Source organism: Ictidomys tridecemlineatus, chromosome 8 (assembly GCF_052094955.1).
Source record: "Ictidomys tridecemlineatus isolate mIctTri1 chromosome 8, mIctTri1.hap1, whole genome shotgun sequence".
In the NCBI taxonomy this organism is placed as follows: Eukaryota; Metazoa; Chordata; class Mammalia; order Rodentia; family Sciuridae; genus Ictidomys; species Ictidomys tridecemlineatus.
In genome coordinates, this window is record NC_135484.1 from 92771558 (window position 1) to 92798041 (window position 26484).

At 34.9% G+C, this 26484-nt stretch overlaps 2 protein-coding genes across 13 annotated transcripts in view; one reads left to right on the forward strand and one right to left on the reverse strand.

The window, feature by feature from the left end:
- The window catches only part of Eys (EGF-like photoreceptor maintenance factor), a 1135848-nt gene extending 1122131 nt beyond the window's left edge, over positions 1-13717 (forward strand). For 2 of the 3 annotated variants that reach the window (XM_078019814.1, XM_078019815.1), the window contains exons 30-31: positions 8179-8340; positions 12180-13717. In XM_078019814.1, the coding sequence (XP_077875940.1) occupies positions 8179-8340; positions 12180-13372 (1355 nt within the window). In that variant the 3' untranslated portion in view covers positions 13373-13717. The remainder of the gene's footprint in view (positions 1-8178; positions 8341-12179) is intronic. The other variant, XM_078019816.1, reaches the window with a different exon arrangement.
- Positions 13718-19692: 5975 nt separating this feature from the next.
- Positions 19693-26484, reverse strand: part of Phf3 (PHD finger protein 3) — an 84774-nt gene continuing 77982 nt past the window's right edge. For all 10 annotated transcript variants that reach the window (XM_040282886.2, XM_005318520.4, XM_040282891.2 and 7 more), the window contains 3 exons: positions 25692-25781; positions 22760-22955; positions 19693-22541 (listed from right to left, as the gene is read on the reverse strand). In XM_040282886.2, the coding sequence (XP_040138820.2) occupies positions 20419-22541; positions 22760-22955; positions 25692-25781 (2409 nt within the window). In that variant the 3' untranslated portion in view covers positions 19693-20418. The remainder of the gene's footprint in view (positions 22542-22759; positions 22956-25691; positions 25782-26484) is intronic.

Below are 26484 nucleotides of genomic sequence, written 5' to 3' on the forward strand. Positions count from 1 at the left end.
CAAGAGAATTGTGAAGACTTCTCTTCCTTATTGAGATTGTACTTGGTTCAGGAGTACTCAGTCAGATCTTTAAACCGGGAAGAGACTCCCAGACTATTAGTAAGGATTACTCTTCTAGTGTCTTCAAATGTAGCCTCCTCCACATAACTTGGGCATAAAACTAGCAGACCAATTCAACTGGCAAATAGCATGCAGTCTACAAAATCTTCCCTGCCATTCCATGTGCAAACTTGGAGGCTCGGTTAGTAGGCAAACCTGTCTGCCCAGTCTTTTCTTTGAAATGAGTAATCACCTAGGAAACCCACATGCATAGATTTCTAGCTGACACTCCACCATTTGCACCCAGATCTACCAAATCAATATGAATCAGGTCAGAACATAGAGCTTAGGCTCAAGCTGATACTCCTGCCAAACTATGTTTAACTTCTAACACCTTCATTCCTTCCCGGAAAATCTTAGCTAACATTAAGTCAGAGATTTTCTGAATAATGTGCAATGTGACACCAAATTTAACTTTTCTTATTGTCTATGAGTTTCATCAGAAGTCTCAAAACTGAGAATAACAGGTATCATATAAACCCACAAGTGGAAAAAAAAAAAGTTTATAAGTGAGGAGATAACACTACGTACCTATTAGAAAGGCTACGGTAACAAATGAAAGTACCAAATGCTGGTGAAGATGTAGAGAACCTATATCCATCATACATTATTGGTGAGAATATAAAATGCTGTAGTCACTCCAGAAAATAATTTTGGCAGTTTTTTATAAAATAAAATATATATTAAGGGAGGATGAACACTACCCTTCCTGAGTGTCAGTTTCTGCGGAGCTGAAGTTGCCTGTGGAGCTTGGAAAAGAGCTCTCAGAAAACCTGGATCTGTGTCCTCTGGAGTGAGAGAAGACAAGACCAGTGTGCCTGGCCCACACATGAAGGAGCCTGAAGGGAAGAGATTGGCTGGAGCTTTCCCTTTGGGGTCATCTGGGGAGCTGAGGTGCCCCTCCACAGAAGACAGGGCAAGAGCCCTGTGAGTATAACCAAGATAAGCATGAGCTTTCTTGAAAGAACCTTCACAAAAAAAAGTAAACTGTCTCAGAAGAAGAAGCTGAGTGGGATTCCTAAAAGGTGAAGAAAAGGAATTAGCCTTGTCATGAACCACAAGACAGAGTCAACAGTGGGAAGCCAAAGGTCAAAGAACCAAAGGAGTATCTGCCATGACAGAGGATAGCTAAGAGAGAGCTACAAACAGGCTGCAGACAAGAAAGATCTCTCCGTTTTCTTTTTATCACTGATCCCCAATGTGGTCTTTCAAAAGCCACAAAGCAGCAGATTGGAAGGAGGAGGGCAATGAACAGCACAAATACAAATACAAAAAAAAAAAAAAAGCCATACACTCCACAACCACAGCTTTCCAAACTTGGATAGCAAAAGATAGATGCTTAGAATTAGGCGAGAGATGGGGGTTTTGATTCAGATTGAATTGGGTTTCTTAACTCCTAAAAATGAAAATTTGTCACTGAGACCTGAATATGACCAAAGAGCTAAGGGATCTACCAAGATATTATCAGGAATGAGAATGACAGAGCCCACAGACATATTTGAAGGGCAATCACAGGGAAAAATCTGGCTGTTTGTTAAGTGCCTTCCACCAAGTCCTTTTCAATAACCATGGCAATTCCCCTTGATCTCTGAACTGGTTCTTTGTTTATGCTAACTACATCTTCCTCTGATATTCCATATCACCTAATCAAGTGTTTTGAAGAGATATAATGTCTTTCCTCAAAGAATTGCTTGCTTTAGAGTTTTCTGAATTTTGTAAATCAGATGGTCATAATTTCCATCCAACTGGTTTCCACATCTATTTTTTTTATCACTAGATTGCCCTGACCCAGTGCCAGTCAATACTGTGTTGATAATAATATTTGTAATAAACAAGATCATAAAAGTGATAATCATGAGTGAGGCTTGTGTAATTTGGATATCCCCTGAATTATTAACTATAATTCCTCTTAGAAAACCATCTCTTCTGAAATAACCCCTTACACTGACCATTTCTGTGGTTATTGTTCAGAACCTGGTAGATCAATTATCCAAGGAGAGGGGTTCTGGTGTTTTCTTCTTAAAATAACCTATTTTGATTAGCAAAGTCTCCCAAAGATGACTCATTGAAAATTACTTTGTATGAATCACTGGAAAATCTGAACCTTTCCAAATTCTACCTTCAAGTGAACAGTAGAGGCAATATTTGGCAGCTTATTTAGTGATGATAGGTATAACTGAATCAAAATCCTTTGAAGTCCTATTTGTAACTTCCAACGGTAAACCCACTCACATTCAAAGAGCATTAGAACTTTCAATTCCTTATAAAAGCTGTAAAATCTTAATGCATAAAATAATCATAATTCATCAGTAAAAGATATCAACTATGCATTGCTCAGAAAGTACAATCTATTTAAAAATAGAATCTTCACCTGTCTTTTTTTTTTTTAAATGTTCATTTTTTAGTTGTAGTTGGACACAATATCTTTACTTGTGCTAATGTGGTGCTGAGGATAGAACCCAGGGCTTCGCGTTTGCTAGGCGAGCGCGCTACCACTGAGCCACAACACCAGCCCCTTCACCTGTCTTACCTATTAAAATAGATCTGCCCCTCATTAAAGAACACAGAACATCAAAATTCTTGAACACAAAGATTTAAGAATTTCAAATCAGTTTAAAAATGAGAGGTGCCAGCCTCTGTGCAGCATGTCAAGCAAAGTGTTCAGAAAAACAAAAACTGAAGGTTAGGTATTAACATCTAATTAGTTAATTAATACTCATTATAAACAACTATCTTTTTGTGGTTCCAAAGTACAGAAAACTTCCATGTAATCTAAAGCTCTATGAGAAAATTAAGCAATTTATTTTCTAATTCTAAAGTAATAGTGTCAACAAATGCCTGTGTTGAATCATCTTGAAGTAGAAGCTAAAGTGCATAATGTAGAGTCCTACAGTCCCTTTCAGAATGGTAGCACTTGCAGATGGGCGCAGTGATGCACCCCTGTAATCCCAGCGGCTGGGAGTCTGAGACAGTAGAATCAAGAGTTAAAAGCCAGCCTCAGCAATGGGGAGGCGCTAAGCTACTCAGTGAGTCCCTGTCTCTAAATAAAATATAAAATAGGGTTGGGGATGTAGCTCAGAGGTCAAATGCCCCTGAGTTCAATCCCATTATTAAAAAAAAAAAAAAAAAAAAAAGAATGGTGACACTTGCTCCTTTACTGTTGGAAATATTACCTTAAGAGAACCCAAAGCTAAGTCCCTCCTCAGACTTGCTCAAGCTTAGGCCTCCTCCTCTGTGGTAGCCTGAGTCCTATGACTACATGATGTGGAGATGGAGGGAAGAAGACATACCTCAATTAAATTACTCTGTGGGGTCATTCCCTCTCCAGGACTCCCTGTGAAATCAGCTACCAACTTCTCACTCAATTGGAATAATTCTGTTAAAATTCTCCCTTTCTTTAATATCCCGACAGCAACAATGCCCTCCTTCCTGTTCCTTGATTTGTATAGGAACCCTACTGCACCAAGGGCCTTTGCACTTGTAATTTCCTCTTTCCACTGGATCAATCCTTTACCTCCTTGAGGTGTTTAATTTATAATATCACCTTCCTACTATGGTCTTTCCTAACTCCACATACATACACTCATTTCTCTTTCCCTCTTTATGTATCAACATCTAATATATATGTGTTGGGTTTACTATTTCCACAAGCAAAGATAAAAAGGATTTTTTGTTTTGTTTTGTTGTTATATTCCTATCAGGTAGTCTAAATTCTTTAATTCTACTTGGGAATCTTTGCCTGTGGTGGGCTAGAAAGAGCTGTCAATGGTTTGTAAGTATAGAAGATGGAGATCCTCCTGATAACCTACTGGGAAGTATTAATTTATGTTTTCAAAATACCTGTGCCCTTAGCTGGACATAGAAACTCATAGTTCTAGCAACTCAGGAGGCTGAGGCAGGAGGATTTCTTGAACCCAGAAGTTTGAGACCAGCCTGGGCAACATAGAGAGACCCCATCTCAGAACAAACAAACAAACAAATGAAACAAAAGACATATGGAATGTTTACACCACAAATGATTATTTTCAGGAGTTGGTGTGCATATGATAAATAATTGGTTATTTCTCAATTACTACATTCAATTCTTCTTGATTTTCTTTTTTTTTTTTTAATTCACAAAAGAAACATCTCAATCTCACAGAATTTAGTCATTTTTCCTGTTCAATTTTATCCTTGAAGCCAGGCAAATAAGAAAAACTTCTTCTTTTTGAAATAATATCCTGTACCAATATGTTAAATGTGTATAATTATTAGAAAATTAATTATCCCAAGGTTACTTAATTAAATAATAAGCTAGTAGTGTTGAAGTCTTTCTCAGAATATAAAGAAATGAGTATGCACTGAGAATTTCCTAAAACATACAATGTCAGAGCTACAAATAAAATCCATTCCTTTTTCTTATTTTTTCCACTATATATTTTTTTAATTCAAAGATCATTATACATTATTTCAAAAGCATTACTTCTTTGGAAAAGGACTGGATAAGTCAGTTGTTTCATGAGTTCATGTGTGTACAGTATTTCTTAGCTCTTGTACTTACCCAGTAACATCAGTGATTTTAGCAGAAACCTACTTCTGAGGCACCATCCCAGGCCTTCCCTGCTTGGAAACAAGGGACCCTCTCATGCTGCTCTTGACTGGTCTATTCCATTCCAGAGACCATGCCCCAGATATTCAATCCAGCCAAGGTAAAGTAGTAAAGCCAGGCAGATATCATCTACATTCTTTATTCTGATCTGTATTTCTCACAAACTCTCAAAAGGAAGAAGGTAAAGAAAATGAATGCTACTGATAAGATGTTAAAGACAGATAACAATTATAGACAAAAAGACAAACAATTCATTATTATAAAATATTAGTGTTATGGTTTGGATATAAGATGTCCTCAAAAAAGCTTCTATTAATGTGGGAATGTTCAGAGGTGAAAGGATTGGATTATGAGAGTTGAAACTTAATTGGTCCATCCTTGTTTGAATGGACTGACTTGGTGGTAACTGTGGGCAAGTATTGTATGGCTGGAGGATGTTGTAACTGAGGATGTGCCTTTGAAGGATGCATCTGCCCCAAGGCCTCTTCCCACCCCACTTTTGTTTCCTGACCTCTCCATGAACTGAACAGCTCCATTGAGCCCATCCCCCATGATGTGCTGCCTCATCTTGGGCCCTGAGCAATAAAGTTGGCCATCTGTGGATTGAAACTGCTGAAACTATGAGCCCCAAATAAACCTGTCTTCCTCTAAGTTGTTCTTGTCAGCTGTTTTGGTCAAAGAAAATCTAACTAAAACAATTAGCTATCTGATTATAAAACAAAGCTTGATCCCTACCTCAGACTGTTCACTAGGATCCACATAAGTTAAAGGCCTATGTACATGAAATATAAAAATTTACAATATAGCAATATGGTAAAAAAATACATATTTATATAAAACTGTTGGCCAAAGAAGCCTTTTAAAAATAAGATATAAGTATAAACCATAAATTAAATAAAAAATTAAAAATTTTGAATAACAAAACATACTATTGAAAACATCAAAGAAAAATGACAGATAAGAGTACATTCTTGTAAAAAATCAAAAAAGGATTAGGACCCAGAATACATGAAGAACTTTTAAAACACAATAAGAAAATGAAAAACTAAAAAAAAAAAAAATTAGAAGATCTGCACAGACACTTATGAGAAAAGATATCTAGATAGTAAATAAGCATATAAAGATGTTTATCTCCATATGTCATTAGGGAATTGCAAATTAAAACAAGAAAATGCCACTGTGAGACACTTTTTAGAATGCCTAAATCCAAAACATTGACAACACCAAAAGCTGACAAGAATGTTGAGCATGAGGAAATTTCGTCCCTTACTGATAGGACTGAAAAAATGGTTCAGACATTTGGAAAAACAATTGGGAAGTTTCTTATAAAACTAAACATACTCTTACTATATGATACAGCAATTGTGTGTTCTTTAATATTTGCCCAAATCTGTTGAAAACTAGTGTCTACACAAAAATTTATGGATGCATATTTTTAGCAGTTTTATTCATAATTATCAAAACAGTAGCAACCACTATATACCTCATTCACCAGTGAACACACGCTGGTGCATCCAAACAATAGCTTATCATTCAGCACTAAAAACAAATGTGCTACTAAGTCGTGAAAAGACATGGAAGAAACTTAAGAGCATATTACTAAGTGAAAGAAGCCAATCTGCCAGACATGGTGGTACACACCTGTAGTTCCAGCTACACGGAAACTGAGGCAGAAGGATCGCAAGTTCAGGGCTAACCAGGGCAACCTAGCTAGCAAGAGCCTGTTTAAAAATTTTTTTAAAAAACTGGTAGTATAGCTCAGTGGTAGAGTGCTTGCCTAGTATGTGCAAGGCCCTGGGTTCAATCAGAAAGGAAACGGAGTAGAATTAGTTGGTCATAACTTTCCTAACATTGTATTTGTATACACAATCAGGGTAACTCCATATTAGACTGCTCTAAAAAAAAATGATCTATTTTAAAATACTATGCAACTATTTTTAAAAAAAGCAGTATGCAAAATATGCTAACATCATTTTCCTGAAGATGGATTATTGAATTTAAAAAGCTTATTATGAAGAGTTTATGTATAATATGGTCTTACTTATATAATATAAACCAGGTACTAGATATGCAAAAACATTAAATGTATGTGCACCAAAAAAAGTCTGGCTATATATATTGTTAACACTGGTTCCTTCCTTGTGGTAAGAGTGGAGTAAGAAAAATAAAATTTCACTTTTTTATTTGCTTTATATAAATGTTCTATATAGTTTGAATGTTTTACAATAAACCTTTTACTGTAGTAATACAAAATAATTTCAAAAGGATGCCCACTTTTTAAACTATCCTTGTATTTTTTAAATCTATTTTAAGTCAGTGTTTATGAAAATATGGTCCAAGAAATGCCTGGAGTGGGGGGTGGCGTTGTAGATTAGTGGTGAAGTGCTTACCTGGCCTGTGTGAGGAACTTGGTTTGATCCTAAACACCACATAAAAATAAAGTTGTTGTGTTCATCTACAACTAAAAAATAATAAAAATAAACAACCTCTCGGGTGTTTATTAAGAATATATATACTCCCTCGATTCCATTCCAACTCTAATGCATCAGGACCTGTACAAGTGACATATAAGGCTTTACATGCCAACACCCCCATGTGATTCTCATGTGCAATTAGCAACAGCACCAGGTGATTCTCAAGTGCAATTAAGTCAAAATGAATAAATACAGTTGCCTAAAAATCAATAAATATCAACAACCTCCTAGATAAACACCTACCAGTTGCCTGTCAGTCTAAAACTGAAAAAAACGACAGTTAGCAAAAGCTTAGTCCAAAGAAGGGAATAGCTAAATATCTAAAACAATGGCTGAAGTCATGTCATGAACCATGGCACACTCTAAAGAAACACTGTGGCAAGGAAGGAAGGACTATTAAATTATGTAGAGGTAAAAACTACCAAATGTGCCTAACTTCCTTTCTCCCTCTCATAATTCCCATCTGGTTATACACAGAAGCAACTATATTTCAGTAACTGTAAATCTGTTTAATGATTCTAATATTGAAATGAATTTTCTCTTGCTTAACAATGAGGTACAGACCTAAAAATGAGCACTTTCTAAAGAGACCAGGACTTAAATAATCATCAAGAAAACTGATTTTTATATCCATTCCTACTGCCACTTAAAAATGTATCTTGACTTGTTTATACTCTACATTTGAGTCAGAAGCATAGAAACTGAAGACTATAATTTATATAGAGATCCCTTCTATCTTTCACTAATTGAGACATCTTCTTGACATTTCCTAGAATCTAAGTTATGCATATGATGCCTCTCTATAATACAATCTAGATCAGATTTATGCCACAGTATGCCAGCCAAAGGGGGCAGTTACTAGAGTTGTAGAAGACTTTTCAATAATTGGCCCCATTACAAAAGTCCAAAATTAGTGGAGCAGGGCAGACTCACAAACTTACCAAGCTTCAATGTATTCACCTACATTCCACTTTTAAATTAAAAAATTTTCTAAGAGTTCTGTCTTTTTTCTTTTAGCTTTATCTATAAGTGATCCATCTTTCAGAAGTAATGAGTTATCCTGGATGTCTTTTGCTTCTTTTCCCATTCGAAAAAAAACACATATTAAATTGCAGTTTCAGCCTCTTGCTGCAGATGGCATCCTATTTTATGCTGCACAACACTTAAAAGCACAGTCAGGTAAGGTTGACAGAATCTTTGCAGAAAAAATTTAAAATTCTAGTAAATTTCAAAGAGCCTATTAAATAATATGTGATAATGCTGTCTAATTTTTAAGTTACTCTGTAAAATATGTAAACACTTGATGTTTATGTTTGATTGTCACTGCTTACAAATCCAGCTTCCCCCCAAATATAAATGCTAATAAAATAGCAAGAAATTTTGGGAAATTAAAGCTAGAAAAATCCAAATATATAGTATATGCTCAATTTTATAAAAATCTCATAAAATAAAAGTTTAAGTCATGTGTTATGGTTCCAATATTAGGTGTCTCCACAAAACTCATGTGTGAGAAAATGCAAGAAAGTTAGAGGTGGAATGATTGGGTTATGAGAGAATCAGCCTAATCCATATGTTAATCCTCTGATAGGGATTACTAAGTGGTAACTGAAGTGTGTACCTGGAGGAGGTGGGTCATGGGGGGACATGCTTTTGGGATATATATTTTATCAGGTGGAGTCACTTCTTCTGGTGCCATGTCCTGAGTGGCTTTCATCCATCATACCCTTCCACCATGATGGTCTACCTCACTTAGGGCCCAGAGCAATGAATGACTTTGGAACATAAAATCCTAGATTTATTGTTTGGATAAAGGAATGATCTAAAGAGAATTTTTAGAGCTATAAATGAAGACAAATCTTTCTGGAATTTATCATATTTTTATATGCATATTTTGTCCGTTTTGACATAAGAATATCAAGTTTTGTGTTTTAGTCAGCTTTGCTGCTGTGATCAACAGATCTGACAGATCAATTTTACAGGAGGAAAAGTTTATTTGGTGCTCACAATTTCAGAGGTCTTAGTCCACAGACTGCTGACTTCATTGCTCTGGGTCCTGAGTTGTTAAGTACCCTGGTTTTAATCCCTGGGACACCCCCTCCCCAAATCTAAATTTTACATTCTTAGATTAACTTAAAAATAATTATCAAAGACATAAGCTTATTTTTTAGCAATCAAGTAGCATATTTTAGAATATTTTTGTATAAAATTACTTTAATGTGTCATTATTTTAGAATGTTTCATTTATTCAAGTACATAAGATATAACTGATTGTCCTGTACTTTCTATATTTTCAAAAAGCTATGTTTGATATAAACATTAACCAAGCCTTCATAGTCAAGCCTCTGCTAAAAGTTAGTAAAATAGTTAATAAACAATGTCAAAACTCACAAATTTCAACATCAGTGATCAATTGGGTTTTCATAGGTAGAACACTTAAATTCACAATTAACAAGTTTCCTGTGTCTCTAGAGGTTAATAATTTGAGCAGTCTCAAATAGTATGTAAAAACATTTTTAATTAGCCTATTTCAATAAAATAATTTTGTATTGATCGAAGATTTTGGAAAAGATATCTTAAAGAGATAAGACAATGGTTTCTATTCATCTGTATGTTAAAAATTTAACACTCAAAATGATTTTTTATATATAAAATTATCAATATTTTGTTAAGAACCAATCAATCATCTGAATTCATCTTGATATAATTCTTCCAAATGTGTTTTTTTAAAGTCTAGTCATCCACAGTGTTAAATATATTTATGTAAATATATTCAAATAGTTAAATAACATATTTATCTTTGACTTCCTTTTCTAGAGAAAAAGTATACTAAATTTCTCCAGTATGCTGTTTCTGAAGTCTCTTCATACATTAGGTTTCTGGGGGTGGCACAGGATGGGGTACAGGCAATGGCAGAACACATGGGCAACTTGGCAGGTGATACTATAGATTTCCTAATCACATTAAGATATTTTTATTATAGTAAAAAATAGCTTTTTACTATAGGATTTACTACCACAAGTAGAAAGAAAATTCTTCCACAATTGTGTTCACTTGCAAACCACAAAGCATATTCAAGGTGTATAACATTTTTCCCTTTAATACCAACTGTTTCATTGTTTTAGTTTCCTGGGTTTTGAATCATTAAATAATCCAGTGTGTAGGGTTTTTAATATAAGCTATGTTTGTTATGTTGCTTTTCTTTTTTCTTAATATGTTTTTCCAAGTTCAAATTTTTTAAATAAACTTCCTTTGCTGAGAAACTTTAGAAACTTTTCATATTACAGGAAAAACACACTTCTCTTTTAAATCAAATTAGTGTAAGAAGTATTCTCAACCATCTCACCCCATAACCCTACAAAGATATATCTCCTTATTCCAGTTATTCATCAGCATCTACTTATGTGTTTGGTACTAAAGTGCTGGTCCAAATTCACAGATCCTGTTCTTACAAAACCTAGAAGCTGGTGGATGGAGCAGCTATTAATCAAATCATCACATATGTAATGACATAGAAGATTGAATACTCAAAAATTCTGAGAAAAATGATCAAAGGAAGAGAATTATATGTAGTGTGATAGGTGTAAAACTGTAGAATTGCCAAGTCTTTCAACCATTCTAGAATGGTCTGGTGTAGCCTAGAAGGGAGAATGGAATGTAAGGACACTAATTTGGGAAGGGAGATGAAGCAGTAGGACGCTCCAGAGGAAGAGGGAAGAAGACTAGCGTAGTGTCAAATATTCCTGGTTTAGAAAAGTAAGGGAGTGTGAGAATGCTAGAGGAGAACATTTGGGGAGAGGTTTCTGTATGGCTTCGTATGTAAACCACTTAGCTACTCCTGAAGCCATCTTACATTGAAGAACTATGTTCTTTCCCATGTGTGTAGAGATGTTTTTACTTTTTCTCTGCATATCTCCCTGCACTCAGATGCTAGATCATATTTGTTCAGATGTAATTATAAAATGAAGGAAGTGTTATGAAGGAGGGAAAAAGCACTGGAGGGCTAGTGGGACCTGACCAACTCCAGGAAATGCAGGAAGACTTCTCTGAGGAATTGGTATTTGATCTGAGAGCTGAGGGATGAGTTTCCTGATGAGATGGGCTAGGGTGGAGAAGTGTTCCAAGAAAATATGCACAAAGCTCCAATGCAGAAGGATGGAACCTCTAACAAGGTCGTTGTTGAAGTGGAGTGTGGAAGAGTAGAGAATGGGAAACTGCAGATTAAGTTGAAGAGTTTTGGCATCTCTCTCAATAGCAGCATTAAAAGATGACCTAACAATCATTTGAAAATATCACTTTAGCTTTAGTATAGATAAGACAATCAATTGGAAAAGAAAAAAGTGGAGGTTTTTGAGGCTTAGCTTCAAGAATTAAATGAATGAGGGAGGAGTGACTCACTGAACTCGGGAAGACTGGAAGAGGCCAGGTTTATGGAAGGAAATCCACAAATCAGTATAAACTTGGGAGCTTGAGATACCTTTAAAACACACAAGTGGAGGGGGCTGGGCTTGTGGCTCAGCGGTAGAGCGCTCACATAGCATGTGTGAGGCCCTGAGTTCGATCCTCAGCACCACATAAAAATAAACAAAATAAATGTATTATATACAAATAAAAAACAAATATTAAAAAATAAAACACACAAGTGAAAATCTCCAACTTGGGATCCATGAACTCGTAGGCAGAACTGGAAGAGAAACTGTTCGTAGAGCATATACTATTAGTTTTGATAGTACCACTATGAACTTCTCTCATTCCCATTCCCTTGCCTACCTCCCCAATATCCGATCAAAAACAGGACCAATGATTTGGAATAAAACATTCAAGTTATTTATTTTTTTGCACTTTTGCTTCAATTAAATCATTTAAGAAAAAAATTCAATTAAGTGCAATTCATCAACTCAGTAATTAAAATTCTCTATGCTAACTCCTCCACCCGCCCCCAACCAAACCTTGGTCTGATTGGCCACAAAAATAAAGTCATTAATGAAACTAGTGAAATTATTAAATCTTTTTCTTTACAGGTGACTTTTTATGTATCTCCCTAATAAACGGTTTTGTTCAGCTTCGCTATAACCTTGGTGACAGAACTCTCATTCTGGAAAGTCTCCAAAAAGTAATTATTAATGGAAGCATTTGGCATGTGATTAAAGCAGGACGCATTGGTGCTCAAGGCTACTTGGACCTGGATGGAATAAATGTAACAGAAAAAGCCTCTGCTAAAATGAGGTATCTGGATACGAATACAGACTTCTATGTTGGAGGAGTATCATATTTACATCTTGTAAATCCCATGGCCATAGCAAGTGAACCTGTGGGTTTTCAAGGTTGCATTCGAGAAGTTATTATAAATAATCAAGAATTGCAGCTAACTGAATTAAGGGCAAAAGATGGCTCTAATGTGGGTGACTGTGATGGGACAGCTTGTGGGTATAACATTTGCAGAAATGGGGGCGAATGCATAGTTAATGGTACAACCTTTTCTTGCAGATGTTCACCACATTGGGCTGGAAATACATGTAACCAGTCTGTGTATTGTTTGAATAATCTTTGTCGACACCAATCTCTATGTATACCTAACCAATCATTTTCTTACAGTTGTCTGTGTACTTTAGGTTGGGTGGGAAGGTACTGTGAAAACAAAATTTCATTTTCAACTGCAAAGTTCATAGGTAATTCTTACATTAAATTCATTGACCCAAATTACAGAACAAGAGACCTTCAGTTCACAACTGTATCCTTAAATTTCAGTACTACTGAAACAGAAGGCTTAATTATATGGATGGGAAAAGCTCAAAACGAAGACAATGACTTTCTAGCTATTGGTCTTTATAATAAAGCCTTGAAAATAGCAGTTAACCTAGGAGAAAAAGTCTCTGTATCCATGAGCTATACCAAAGCCACATTCTGTTGCAACAAATGGCACCATATACTTATAATTCAAAATCAAACTCTTATTAAAGCTTACCTAGATAACAGTCTAATCATTTCTGAGGACATTGATCCACACAAAAAGTTTGTTGCCCTAAACTACAATGGTATCTCCTATTTCGGAGGCTTTGAATATGGTCGAAAGGTAAATGTTGTTACTCAGGAGATTTTTAAGAGAGACTTCATTGGCAAAATTAAAGATGTTGTATTTTTTCAGGATCCACAAAAAATTGTCTTAATTAAATCTGAGGGATACAATGTTTATAATGGAGATGAACAAAATTAGGTATATAATATTAGGCATTTTAATATACAAAATATGTGTAAATGCAGTTATTTTGATAGTCCTTTCTGTCACATTGTTAATGAATAAATGAAAATGTTACCACTAATAAGCAGTCTACAGATGGGAGTGAGGGGAGGAGGGGTGGGTTTGTGGGCATGGGAAGGACAGTAGAATTAGATATTATCACCTTATATATATATGTAAGATTATACTACTGATGTGACTGTGCACTATGTACAACCAGAGAAATGAGAATTTGTGTTCCATTTGTGTACAATGTGTCAAATGCATTCTGCTGTCATGAATAATTAAAAAAATAATAAAAAAAATAAGCAGTCTAAGTAAGTCCTAATACATCTTCTTGGTAAATTTGTAAATTATACATTGTTACTTTTCCTACATCTAAGTATCTACAAATGTGTTGATTCTTTAAGTTTAAACTTCTTTAGTTCATTCAGAATTTTTCTTAAATAAAATTTAGAAATGAATTAAGAAAAAGTTGTTAACAAAAATTATACAAAATATAACCACATTCTACTACTTGGCTCACAGTCATAAATCTTTATGTAATTGCAACAATGAACCTGAATATGAATTTAAAACACATAGGAATGGGGAAGGAATGGGGAGAGTACGGAAGAGTGGGTTGGTAAGAGCTTAAGTCTTTATGCTAAGACACTGAGACATAACAGTATTTGTAATTTTTAAAATGGCATATTCATGTCACATATAAGCATGAAGGCAATCTTAAGAATTTAAAGTGGTTGCCTCTAGAGTAGTGCTGAGGGTTGTTTATAAATCTTGAACAACTACTTGAGTTTTTAACCATCTGCCTATTTAACTGATCAAACTTAAACTACATGTTTTTATATTCTAAAACCTCAAAACTGGCCATAAAACGTTCTGAATGTCACTGAAAATTACTTTATCCTATTATCCTAATAATACATACCATCGAAAGCTTGAGAAATATTTTGCTCAAACACAAGACACTGATATAATTGGGAACAGCATTTCCACAACCTTCCACTCCCATGCCATCAGTGCATACCAGAAAGTAGTTATTACTGTTGTTACTTAGCATTTTCAGCAATTAATATCGGATGACAATTGTGGCAAGAACAAAACAAATGACTGCATTCAGACCTGCCTTGGAGCATCAACATGTGGAAGAGGTTATAGGGAAGGTACAAGGATGGGGAAGAGCATGTAAAGTTTAAAAGGAAAATTGGAATTATCATTCAAGTAAGTGGAGAAAACATTACACAGATAAAGAATGATGAGTGTGTAGTTAATATCTATGCATACTTCAGCATATTCAATGGACTAAGTAATTAATTTATCATTTAAAGAATTTTTACAGATTTGCTTTTTGTTTTGTCTTGTTACTTGGGTCACTCTCATCTATAGGAATTCCTGGAAGGACCAAGGAGCAAAATTAAGAACTTCAGTATCAATGAATAGGGTACAAAGTGTTTCTACACATATTGTTCCTATTAACACTAAGATGTGTGAAAAGTAGAATATATTGTAATGCAGACTTGCAGAATGTCTGCACAATGATTCAAAGGTTTTTTTTTTTTTTTTTTAAACAGAGGCCACTCATGATAACTCCTCCAATATTTGAAGGAAACCTCTGACCTAAACTTGCTTTGGTGCACACCATTGCAATGAACTTTGGAGATACTGAGATCATGAGGATAAATATTCTGAAAAAAACTTTTTGGAAGCTCGTAGTCAAACCTTTCAAAATACACATCCTACATGTGAAGCAAGAAAGCTGTTCTATGGACAGTTAAAATAGCTTCCTGGAAATTTTCATCCAAATCTCACTCCCATCATATCAAGCCATGTGTAATCTTTCTTTAAAGCAATCCTTCCAAGTATGGTCCAATGTCTTCTATGTGAAGCCATATTTTCTTCATATACTCAAACAAAATGCCATATTGCAAACACCGAATGTAGAAGCAGATAACATAATCCAGTTGTCTTAAGGCAAATATGCAAAAATGAAAACAATGACACTCTTCTCACTAAACTGAGTTAGTCTGGAAGTTATTTTTCATACAAATATATAACACAATGGGATTATTAAGTTTAAAATACTGAAGTTATCAGTTTAATTTCTAATAAATTAAATAACAATATAACCCATATAAACAAAAGCTTCAGTATTCTCAATAAACTATAAGTTTTTCAAATCAAAAATCTGGAATTTCTTCTTGCAGCTTCAATTTTGCATTCAGATGTTATCACTTATCTTCTATACTATACAGCAAGCTCAATAAAGTTGGACCCTTTCCATGTTGCTCATTGAATTCCAATAACTACGCAAATGCATACCAAATAGATACATAGTAAATATTTAAGAATTGGAAAATATTTCCTAGAGATTATCTGGTAAGTCAGAATGACTTGGTGAAAACTTTTTTTTCCGTCTTAAACCCTTCATATGGTCAATAATCAACATTCCTGTTTTTGCTATTTTACTGGTGATGGTATTGATGATTTCCTCTGATAAGTGCTTTTTCAGCAGAAAATAAAAGTGACTGATACAAAAAGATCTTTAAGATAATTTCATTTTAAACGTTCTGATGTTTCTGAAACAAAATGATGAATACAAACTTATAAAGCAAAGTCAAACAACAAATTCCTGGAAAAGAAAAATACCCCTACTTGGAAAAAAATTTCTTTTAAAATTATTCTTAAAAGACAACTTGGAATGATACACATATATATGTATACACAGTGAATTATTTCCTAGAGGTAGAGGTATTTTAGAGATATTTGGAGTTATATTGAATTTATTGCCTAGTTATATTGAATTAATTGCATATGCTAGCATTTCTCTCAATGGCTGTTAACTATTAAGATTCAACTTAAGAGTGGATTTGAGTGTTTAAGACAACTTTTTTCTAGCTGTTGACTTGTTACACTTGTCCTCAACTCACCCTAATACCTTCTTGCTCTATACATGAATTACTAAAATGCTTTATGAAATAGCAATTAAAGAATCAGAGTGCTTGGAACTTTTTAAAAAACAGAACCAAAATGAACCCCAATATTATGTATAAGTATAATGCAATAATAAAAAATTTTAAAAAGCAGCACCAATTTTACTTGTGATTTGTTTTGGGAGACACAAACTAAATATGGCTTATTATTTTTTATTTTTAAATATTGTTTATTGTACTTTGTAAATACCTAGTAACTGGTAACCTGACCAATGTTTTAGAGGAATCTGAGATGGGAATAGTACAAGTGGCACATTCAAATGTTAAAATTAAGTAAAATTGTTTTTACTGAGTTCATCATCAAGCTCTCATAATGAATTCAACTTACCTGATATACTTTACACAGCTACTATTAAAAACTTAGGAGACAAATGTATACTTACCTATTAAAAGCAGTCTTATAACACAGGATAGTTATTTACATGGTACACGAGTATAAAAACATTTGCAATACTCAAGCAGCTTAACACCACTCCATTTTCTTCTCTATTGTTGCTAATATTTATTATGGCCTTAGATATTCCTTAACTCCAAAAATCTAACATTAGTTCATCAACAACTAAGCTATAATTAGCAAGTCTGGATAGAACAATGGTCCACAAAAGAAAAGAAATGCACCCTGATGACTTCCTGACTTGACTCAGATCAGACTCATCTATAGAACCATGAAATAATAAATTTGTGTGGCTTTATGGTAATTTGTCATAGCAGCAATAGAAAACTTAGAGGACTAGAGAATTAAGATTTGTGATTTATAAATACCTTGCAATTCTACACACACACCCAAAAACCCAAAGGTTTTTTGGTTGTTTTTTTATTCACTTGGAGTTGGGCTGATCAGTGAAGGATTTCAGAAAGGTTGGTGGAAGAAGAGGGGTATGAAAGCTATATAAAATATTCAGGCTTTTTGCTCCTCACTCTTTCATTTTCAATTCTCAAAGCACAACTGCTAAGCACATGGACTCTGGAGAAAAAGCAGACCTTAGCTAGGATTCCAACTCTGAAAACAGCAGTCTAACCTTGAGCAACTTTTCTAAATTCTACTTTCCTCAGCTCTAAAATAAGTCTTTACCTATCAGGGACAAACTAGACTCATGTAAGTATTCAACACAAGGCTTGGCACACAGAGGCTCACAAGTTTTTGTATCACTATAAGGTTACAAGGGGTGAACTTTATATGCAATGAGATATCCTCGTACATTTTACTTACCAAATATATATAATACAAGCCGTGGTAAGATCATTCTATATCTTTAAAAAATGTCAAACATTTTGTAAAGAGCAAGTTTTTCTTAAAACAGGAAAAATTGAAAAATTAAATTTACAGACTTCACTAGTTTAAGGCTAGTTGTAGGTGAGACTCAAGAGACTAAGAATAGCGTTGGATCTACTACTCAACACAGAGTTTCGTTTTCCCATTCTTTCTTCACAAGGAAAACTCCATGCTTAATGTGGCTTTCCCACCTCTCCACGATATTCCAGTAAACCAGGGTTTGTTAAAAGGCCTAGTTCTGGAACAGAGCAGTAGCTCAGTGGTTAGGAGTGCTTGCCTACCTAGCATGTACTCTAGGCCTGAGACCCTGGATTCAATCACCAGCACCATTGGAAAAAAAAACCAAAAAACCTGGTTCTAACATTTGGCAGTCCTGTAATTCTAAGAGATGGCATGGCCAACACTAGCTAGAGGCTATTTAGGCTTTGCCTATTCAAAACAAAAGCAAAAACAAACAAACAAAAAAACTTGTATCAAGATTCAATGAGATATAAGGCAGGTATGGTGGTGCACACCTGTAATCCCAGAGACTTTGGAGCGTGAGGCAGGAGGATCATAAGAGCAAAGTAAGCCTCAGCAACTAAGCAAGGCTTTATGCAATTTATCAAAACCTTGTTTCAAAAAATAAAAAGGGCTGGGATGTGGTTCATTGGTTAAGCACCCTGGGTTCAATCATGGGTACCAAAAAACAATTTTTTTAATCAATGAGATATGAGCAAAGAATTTCAGAATAAGCATCAAATTATGTTCAAAAAACTTAGCTAAATGGTGTCCAAACACTGACTTAAAGGCTTGATCTTCCCATTCAATAACTTACTGATTTTAACTGTACCTTACCAATCTGGTATCAGATTAACCCCTGAACCATGTAGATGGGTTAAGTCAATTTACTGACAACATACACATTTGTAAACCCTTAACAGCAATTTCTTCATAAAGATGCAAAAGATGACTGACTTTTGGCTTTGTTTGAGGACTATCCCCCCACCCCAAACAAGCTAATTTCCAAAAGAAATGGTGACCAAAGTTAAACAGACATTATATAAAGAAAAGTCCCTTATTTTAGAACATTCATGATAATAAATTTGAGAAGATAAAAGATTTTTTTTTAAAGAGTGTTGCAATTTAAGATTAAATGTTTGATTCTTGGTTCTGAATTTCCTCTTCAATAAAAACTGCAAGGCTAATTTAATTTTAAAACCAAATTTTAACTGTACTCTTTAGAATCTTAGAGTCTTTGAAGTTATTTATATTTTTCTTCAGAGGTGTAAGTAGATTACTAAAAATATGGTTTCCCTACCCGCAACCCAGTGCTTTTTTTTTTTTTTTGGGGGGGGGTCTGAAGTGTCAGCATTAAATTATAGAATTATAGCTATTGCTTGAAATTATAGATGTCAATAGAGTATATGTTTTAGGGTACAATTAGATTTGGATGAGCATTAGCTTCCATGTGCTTTATATTTCAAGTATAATTGGCATATTAAATCATACAGGTGCCCTACAAACAAATCAGGGATAATTATGCATATTACAAAAAGATCCACAACACATCTCACTTAAAATTTTGTAGTGGGCTAGGCATGTGGCTCAAGCGGTAGCACGCTCACCTGGCATGCACAGGGCGCTGGGTTTGATCCTCAGCACCACATAAAAATAAAATAATGATGTTGTGTCCACTGAAAACTACAAAATAAATATTAAAAAAATTCTCTCTTAAAAAAATTTGTAGTCATACAATGACTAGTAAGTCAATGTAACAAAATTTGATGGTATATAAGTTTTCAGTAACATCAAATAAGTGGGTTATAACTGCAATTTTTCTTTGGCAGGTCTACATATAATCTCTTCAAAACTACACAATTTACCTCAGCTTATAATCTAAGACATAAAAATAATTGTTCCCTCCCATCTAATGCCGGACACAGGTAGCTATGTCTAGACATTATTGGCTGATTAAGAGAAGAATAATGTCTAAAGATTTAAAGCTTTAAAGAAATTCTTTTACTGCTGAATTTTAAATCACACACACAAAATAGGTGAGAAATTCTTTTATCATATTTAGAATCAAAATATCCCTTAAAATATTTACATTTTACAGTAAAAAGGATAGCAAAACACAAGATCATGTACAAGCTTAAGTATTCAAGTTTCTGAAGAGCCGAAAAGGAAAATAATAGCCTACAACAAAGCTGTAGTATGTAATAATAAATGCCTTCAATGAGATTAAAGCAATGAAAGTACTCCTTGGACTTCTGATTCTCAGTCAAAAACTGCTCCATTAAATGATTAGTACAATCTGATTATGAACTTGCTTGGCTTTTTGTTGCTCCTCTACAGTTTCTTTAAAAACAGTGCAATTTAAAACAAAGTTACAGAGCACACATTACTCTCAAATTAGTCATTATATAAAGGACATTCACTAGAGGCAGTAAATATATTCCATAGTTAACCATATTTACCAATTAAGAAATAAAAACTAAAATTTCTAAGCCTTTATTGCATATTAATAAAACAAATCTTTGAATATACAGCAATGTAAAACTTTAAAAATATTAAATTCCTATAACTAGGGTCAGTTTGTATGAAGAAAGGGATGATGAGTACTGGCACAGAGCACTCTGTACCAACACACAGAATTTATTATTCTGCAAACCACCAATAGTAAAAATTTTAAAGATGGCACAATCCTAGCAGGCAATCTTATAAAGATACAACATTTAACAGTTATTTAAATGTAATCTTGAAGCAGCCTGCAAATTTTACCTTTTGCTTTTAGCTCTGTCGTTGTGGTCCCTATCTTTGTGGTACCTATCCCTGTCCTTTTCCCCTTCTCTATGTTTACTTTTCTCTCTTTCTTTGTCCTTTTCATGGTCTTCACTTTTAGGTTTGTCTGGTTTCTTATCTACATTCCTATTATCTCTGCTTGCTTTTCCATCTGCTCCTCGATCACCATGTGATAACCGTGCCCTCTCTTTATCTTTGTGCCCTTCCTCCCTGCTTTTCCTGTCTCTGTCCTTGTCCTGGCTTCTGTCTCTGCGTCTGTACCTTTCAGATTCTTGTTCCCATTCCTTTTCATGCCTCTCCCTTTTCAAGTGATGTGAATCACTATAAAATCTCTGGCGATCCCCTTTACCCCTATTAAATGGCCTATCCAGTTGCTGGTCTTGCCTGCCCCAAGGGTCACTATGACGCCTTTCTGGTCTCCTAATGTCTTTAACCTGGTAAAAATTTTGCGGGCCTATATATCTTGATGCTTGTGAAAGGGGACCCATCATACGTTGTGGCTGTCCTGGGAGATGAACAACTGGTGGCCAGGGAACCATGGGATTTTGAGTAAAGCCAAAGCCCGGAGGAGGAAGTAACGGAGGTGGTAAATGTGGCGGAAATCCAAACATGTTTTGTGGAGGAAAATTAGGAGGCCCTGGAAATGGAAATCCAGGAGGGCTAGACTTCAGATGCTGAAGGTTTGGCTGCTGTGGCCTCATGGGTGAAAAGTTTGCACTTGTTCTGGGGCTAGTGCTTCTAGAGGTAAAGTTGATGCTTTTAGAAGGAAATTCAGATTGGCATGTATTTCCAACTTCAAAATGAGATGTCGTTGCAGCAGATCCTCTTCTAAATGGGTGTACAGTTTCAATATTTTGTGTTAAAATATCCTCCTGTACGGGTTTTCCTTGTTCTGCTTGGGAAGAAGGTACGTTTTCTACTGATGATGAGTCCTGTGCAACCTTTGAATTATCATTCTGCTGAACACATGAGATTTTCTCTACAGAAGACAATTTTTCCTCCACATTGATTTGTTCTGCTAAGTGTTCCTTGTTGTGTGACACACCAGGTGAGGTGTTTTTTTCTCCATTCCGGCAACTATCTCCGTCTTTGCTTTCTGAAGCAGTTATCTGCTGACTCCGTCCTGCTGCTTGCCTAGGATCCCTTTTCAGATTGATAAACTGGGGGGATCTTGTTGTATTGGCAACAAGTGTTTCACTGCAACTCACATTACCTTCTACATTTCCTTTCCCTACATTAGACCTGCATGGAGAACTATTAGAAGTCTGATTATCTTGCAAATTATTCTCCTGATCTTGGAGCAACTGTCTTTTTAATGTTCTTTCTTTATTCTCCACGGTTTCCTCTTGTTTTGACTGAATTGATAAATTTGTTAAGAATGCTTCTGTAGAAACATCTGGTGGTTTACCTCTGAGACTAAGACTTGTCAAAGGCCCTGGAGAAACAGAAGAGGATCCCACTAATGATGCTTCTTCTCCCCCGTCTAGTGAATTACTTGTAGATTCTGAAAGATTATCTACTTTAACTTTTACTTCCTTGACTTCTCCATCAGTTACTTCCATTTTATCTGCTTTCTCTGCTTTTGGGTTGGTTTGCTCATTTATAAAGGGAATTTCTTTAAGAGTGTTTTGTTCTATCACTGACTGAGCCTGCTCATAAACTTGACCAGTGGTGCCCAAAAGGCTCTGAAGAATATCATCCACAGGAAGAGGTTTATTTGCTAATTCAAGAGTAGAAGGTTGATTTTCCCAGCCAATTAACACCCCAGGAAGGAATCTTAATGGTTTGGGTGGCTCTTGTTTGCTGACTTCCATTAAAGGTTCAATTGCTGTTGGAAGGTCTTCCTGAAGAATCTGCTGAGGCTTATTTCTTTGCTTGTGTAATACAGTTGTAAAGGAATTAAAAAAGTCATTTTCCTCCTCTGGTGCTTCTTCTGTAGAAGTTTCTATTTTACTTTTTTTGTCAGGTGGCAAGGTTATAGGTACATTTTCAGGAGCTTCAGCTATATGACTCGTTCCAGCACTAACACTATGCTGCCTCTTCAGCTTCTGACGAATAATTAAGCCCAACAATAGATTAGGTCTATGCAGTTCAAGCCCTATATAAAATAAAAAACACCAACAGTTATTTTTAATCATTATAAAAAAAGGGTAAATTCTGCATCATAAAATTTATTACAAAATATTTAAAGGATGCTTAGCCCTGTCAAGTCATCTCTAGAGGGCTAGATCCCAAGAAGGCAAACAGTCATTCTTTCACTCTGGTCCTAATTCTCACTTTACACAATCTTACTCTGTTATTAATACATGTACTTACCAGGTCCATCGAAAGGCACAAGAGGATGTGGAATTTTATCTGCAGCACCCAAAGGAATAAGGTACATATCTTTAACCTGCTTCATGTTGTTAGCGGCTACTCCATAGCGCTTTCTGCTACTGAAGTACGCAAACAGCAAAGTATAAGAAATTTGATCTTCTTCAGTTACTGGTGTAAAGCGAACCACACATATTTCCTATTCAAGAAAGTAACAAATAGTTGTTTTAAATAACCTAAAACTAGCTTGGTTTTAAATACTATTTCTCAATTAGTAGTAATACAGTGAATTTTATAATGATGATTGTCTTGCCAACTTAAATACAAATGAGAAGACTAAAAGGAAGCAACTCTTAAGATCTCTGCTGATCCACTGACGAGCATGCTTTATCTGCTGGCATTCCACTAGAAATTGAGTGCCAAGGTGATTAATCAATTTGTTCAATGTGATACATTTGTTAGTAGCACAGATGACACTGAAATTCAAGTCTTTGATATCTATACAACACCCTGACTTCCAATGCTATAACCTCCGGAGAGCTGCCTATATTTTTGGTACACTGTGAATTAATAGTATACACCACCACCACCCCACCATGTATTTATTTACACAGTAGTTTCCCCTTATCTGTTGGTTTATATTCCACTATTCCCAGTGGATTCCTGGAACTGCAGATATTATTCAATCCTACAAATGCTGTAATATTTTGCTGTAATATTTTCCTGTAGGTACATATGTATGGTAAAGTTGATAAATTACTTACAGTAAGAGATTAACAATAATAATAATAAAATAGAACGATCTTATTACAATATATCAGTATCAATACTCTTCTGTTTTGTGACCACAAGAACTAGCCAGTGGATAATGTACACGGCACGGATCCTGGATACACTGGACAAAGGAATGTCTAATATCTTAGGTTAGAAAGAGTAGGATGGAGCAAGATTTCATCATGCTACTCAGAAGGATGTACAATTTAAAATTTATAAATTATTTCTGGAATTTTCCATTTAATATTTTTGAACCATAGTTGGCTGCAGGTTAAAAACTCAAAAAAAAAAAAATAAGCTGTCACATAAAAGAAGACTAACATATATCCCAAACACACAAACCTACTGATACTCCAGTTTACAGGAACTGAATTAAGGAACACAAAGGGACTATGTGAAAAGACTTCAAATGCACACAGACCTTAAATTTTGTAAAGTCATTTGGGTAAGTCGTATACTTTGCTGTTTGCCTAGGGGAAACAAGTGAATGAGATGAACTCTGGTTCTACTTTTTATACAATGCCTATCATCTAAACTGCCTGACTTTAGATTAGAAATCACCATACATATATGGTTGTACATCCCTAATCTGATAATGCAAAATCTGAAACACCCCAAAACCTGAAATTTTTGAGTGCCAACATGTAAACCTGATCTCACATGACAGGATACAAACCAAAGGTACCCTAAACATACTATATATAATTACTTTCAGGCTTGGTGTATAAGGTGGTATAAGAACATAAATACATTTTATATTTAGACTTGGGTCCCATTCCCAAGTCTATTATGTACATGCAAATATTCTCAAATCCAAAAAATCTAAAATCTCAGACACTTCTGGTCTCAAGCATTTCAGATTAAGAATACTTAAGCTGTATTAATAACAACCATCATAATGTTGTTGCCTCAACAATGAAGCAACAATGAAGGGCAGTAATGAAGTATAGGGCAGTAATACATGGGTAGATTCAAGAGTAATTCTCAAAATGTTCAAGAGTGATACTCCCTGTTTTTATTATCATGAGAAAGTGACAGCAAATAAATGCAGTAATATTTTTTATACTGTCTCCAAGCTTAATTACTTTCTAACACTGTATCAAGTTAACGTCTAATATCTATAAATTGGAAAAAATTACTCTTTTCAGTTTAAGACTATGCATTTTGGATCACTTCAAATAAAAACTGAAAATTTCCAGAAAAGGCAAAAAATTAATGTTTACTTACTCAAGATTTATTCATCAAATGCCTCTAATATGCTAGATATTATGAGATCACTTACTGGGAAAAACAACTTCTATGATTAAATTATTCCTGTGTAGTACTTATTCTGAGTTACCAAAAAAAAAAAAAAAGATATAAAATATATAAAGGAAAAAGAAAAGTATTATCACAATAAACGCTACTAATTATCTGCTAGTATGTATTCTCCTTCTTTCTCCCTATCACTAACAAGGCCTTAACTTTCAGCTGGGCACATGACTATCCAAAAGAAATTCCTTTCCCAGCTTCCCCTGCAACTATGTATGTGACTAAGTTCTAACCAGTGGAAATTAAGGGAAATAAAGTGACAAACACAATTTCTGGGTCTTTCTTTTACAGAACTCAATAAACAGTTCTCATTTGATACTGATGAGTCAGCTTTTACTATGTCCAACTAATGAAGGAAACACTTTTGGAAATAAAAAAAAGGACAAGAAGTAAGAAAACTGGTTTCTAAATGGTCCTATAAAGTCTAACCACTTTGAATGACTGGCCTGACAGAAGGGGGGGGGGGACCTGTCTGTCTTGTTTAAACCAACATATTTTAGAGTTTCTTTATTGCAAAAGCTTAGCTATCCCCTAACTAAAACAAACATCTATAATTGAAGAAAGGCAGAATTCCAGATGAATTTCAATACTTACTGTAAAACATTTCTTTGGAAACGCTGACAGAAGCCACAGAGAAAGCATACCAAAAAGCAGAAAATAAAAGGGAATGCTAGGCTGTTTTGCGCCTTATCAAACAGCCTTAGTTAGTTTTGATGAGGTATATTATGAACATTTGGAATTTATACTGGCTTTCTTTCCCAGGAGACCATACATACTTGCATAAGAACTCTGAGTAATTTATTTTGCAAATATTTTCCCACACTGATATTGTGAAAAAAAGTATTCTCACCTTGGTTCCTGATGCTTTTATTTTTTCCACATAATCCCAAACTGTCTGAGGTGATATCCTGCCACCTACTTGAATACTATCTGGGAGATCCTATAATAAAAAAATGTAAATGATCAATTTTCATTATACTATTCATAATTCACACAAACTTAGCTTTAAGACCAATCTGAAATGCTAACAATAATAAGTAAATAGGGCTGGGACTAAAATAGCTCAGTGATGTACACACATACTACACAAAGTTCAACTTCCCCACAAAGTAAATACAAATGTATCAGAAAACACAATACAATATAGAAAACAATTAGGTTTTATTTCAAATGTCAACTCCAAAGAAATGACACCTAAAATAACAACTATTAGGAGTCTTAGTGCCAGGAGAGGTAGTACACATCTATAATCCTAGCAACTCAGGAGGCTGAGGCAGGAAGATCACAAGTTTGAGGTCAACCTTGGTAACTTAGTGAGATCCTAAGTAACTCAGAGACAGATCCTGGTCGCAAAAATGAAAAAATTAGGACAGGGGTTGTGGCTCAGTGGTAGAGTGCTTGCCTAGCAAATGTGAGGCACTGGATTTGATCCTCAGCACCACATAAAAATAAATAAATAAAGTTAAAAACGAAAATTCAAAACTAAATAAATAAATAGATGCTGGCAAAAATTAAGAAGGGCTGGAGATGTAGATCCACTGTAAAGTGTCCCTAGGTTCAATCCCCAATGCTCCCTGCCCGCCAAAAAGGCAAACATACCACATTACAACCCAAGAAGAGTACAAGACATTTCAAAATATTCA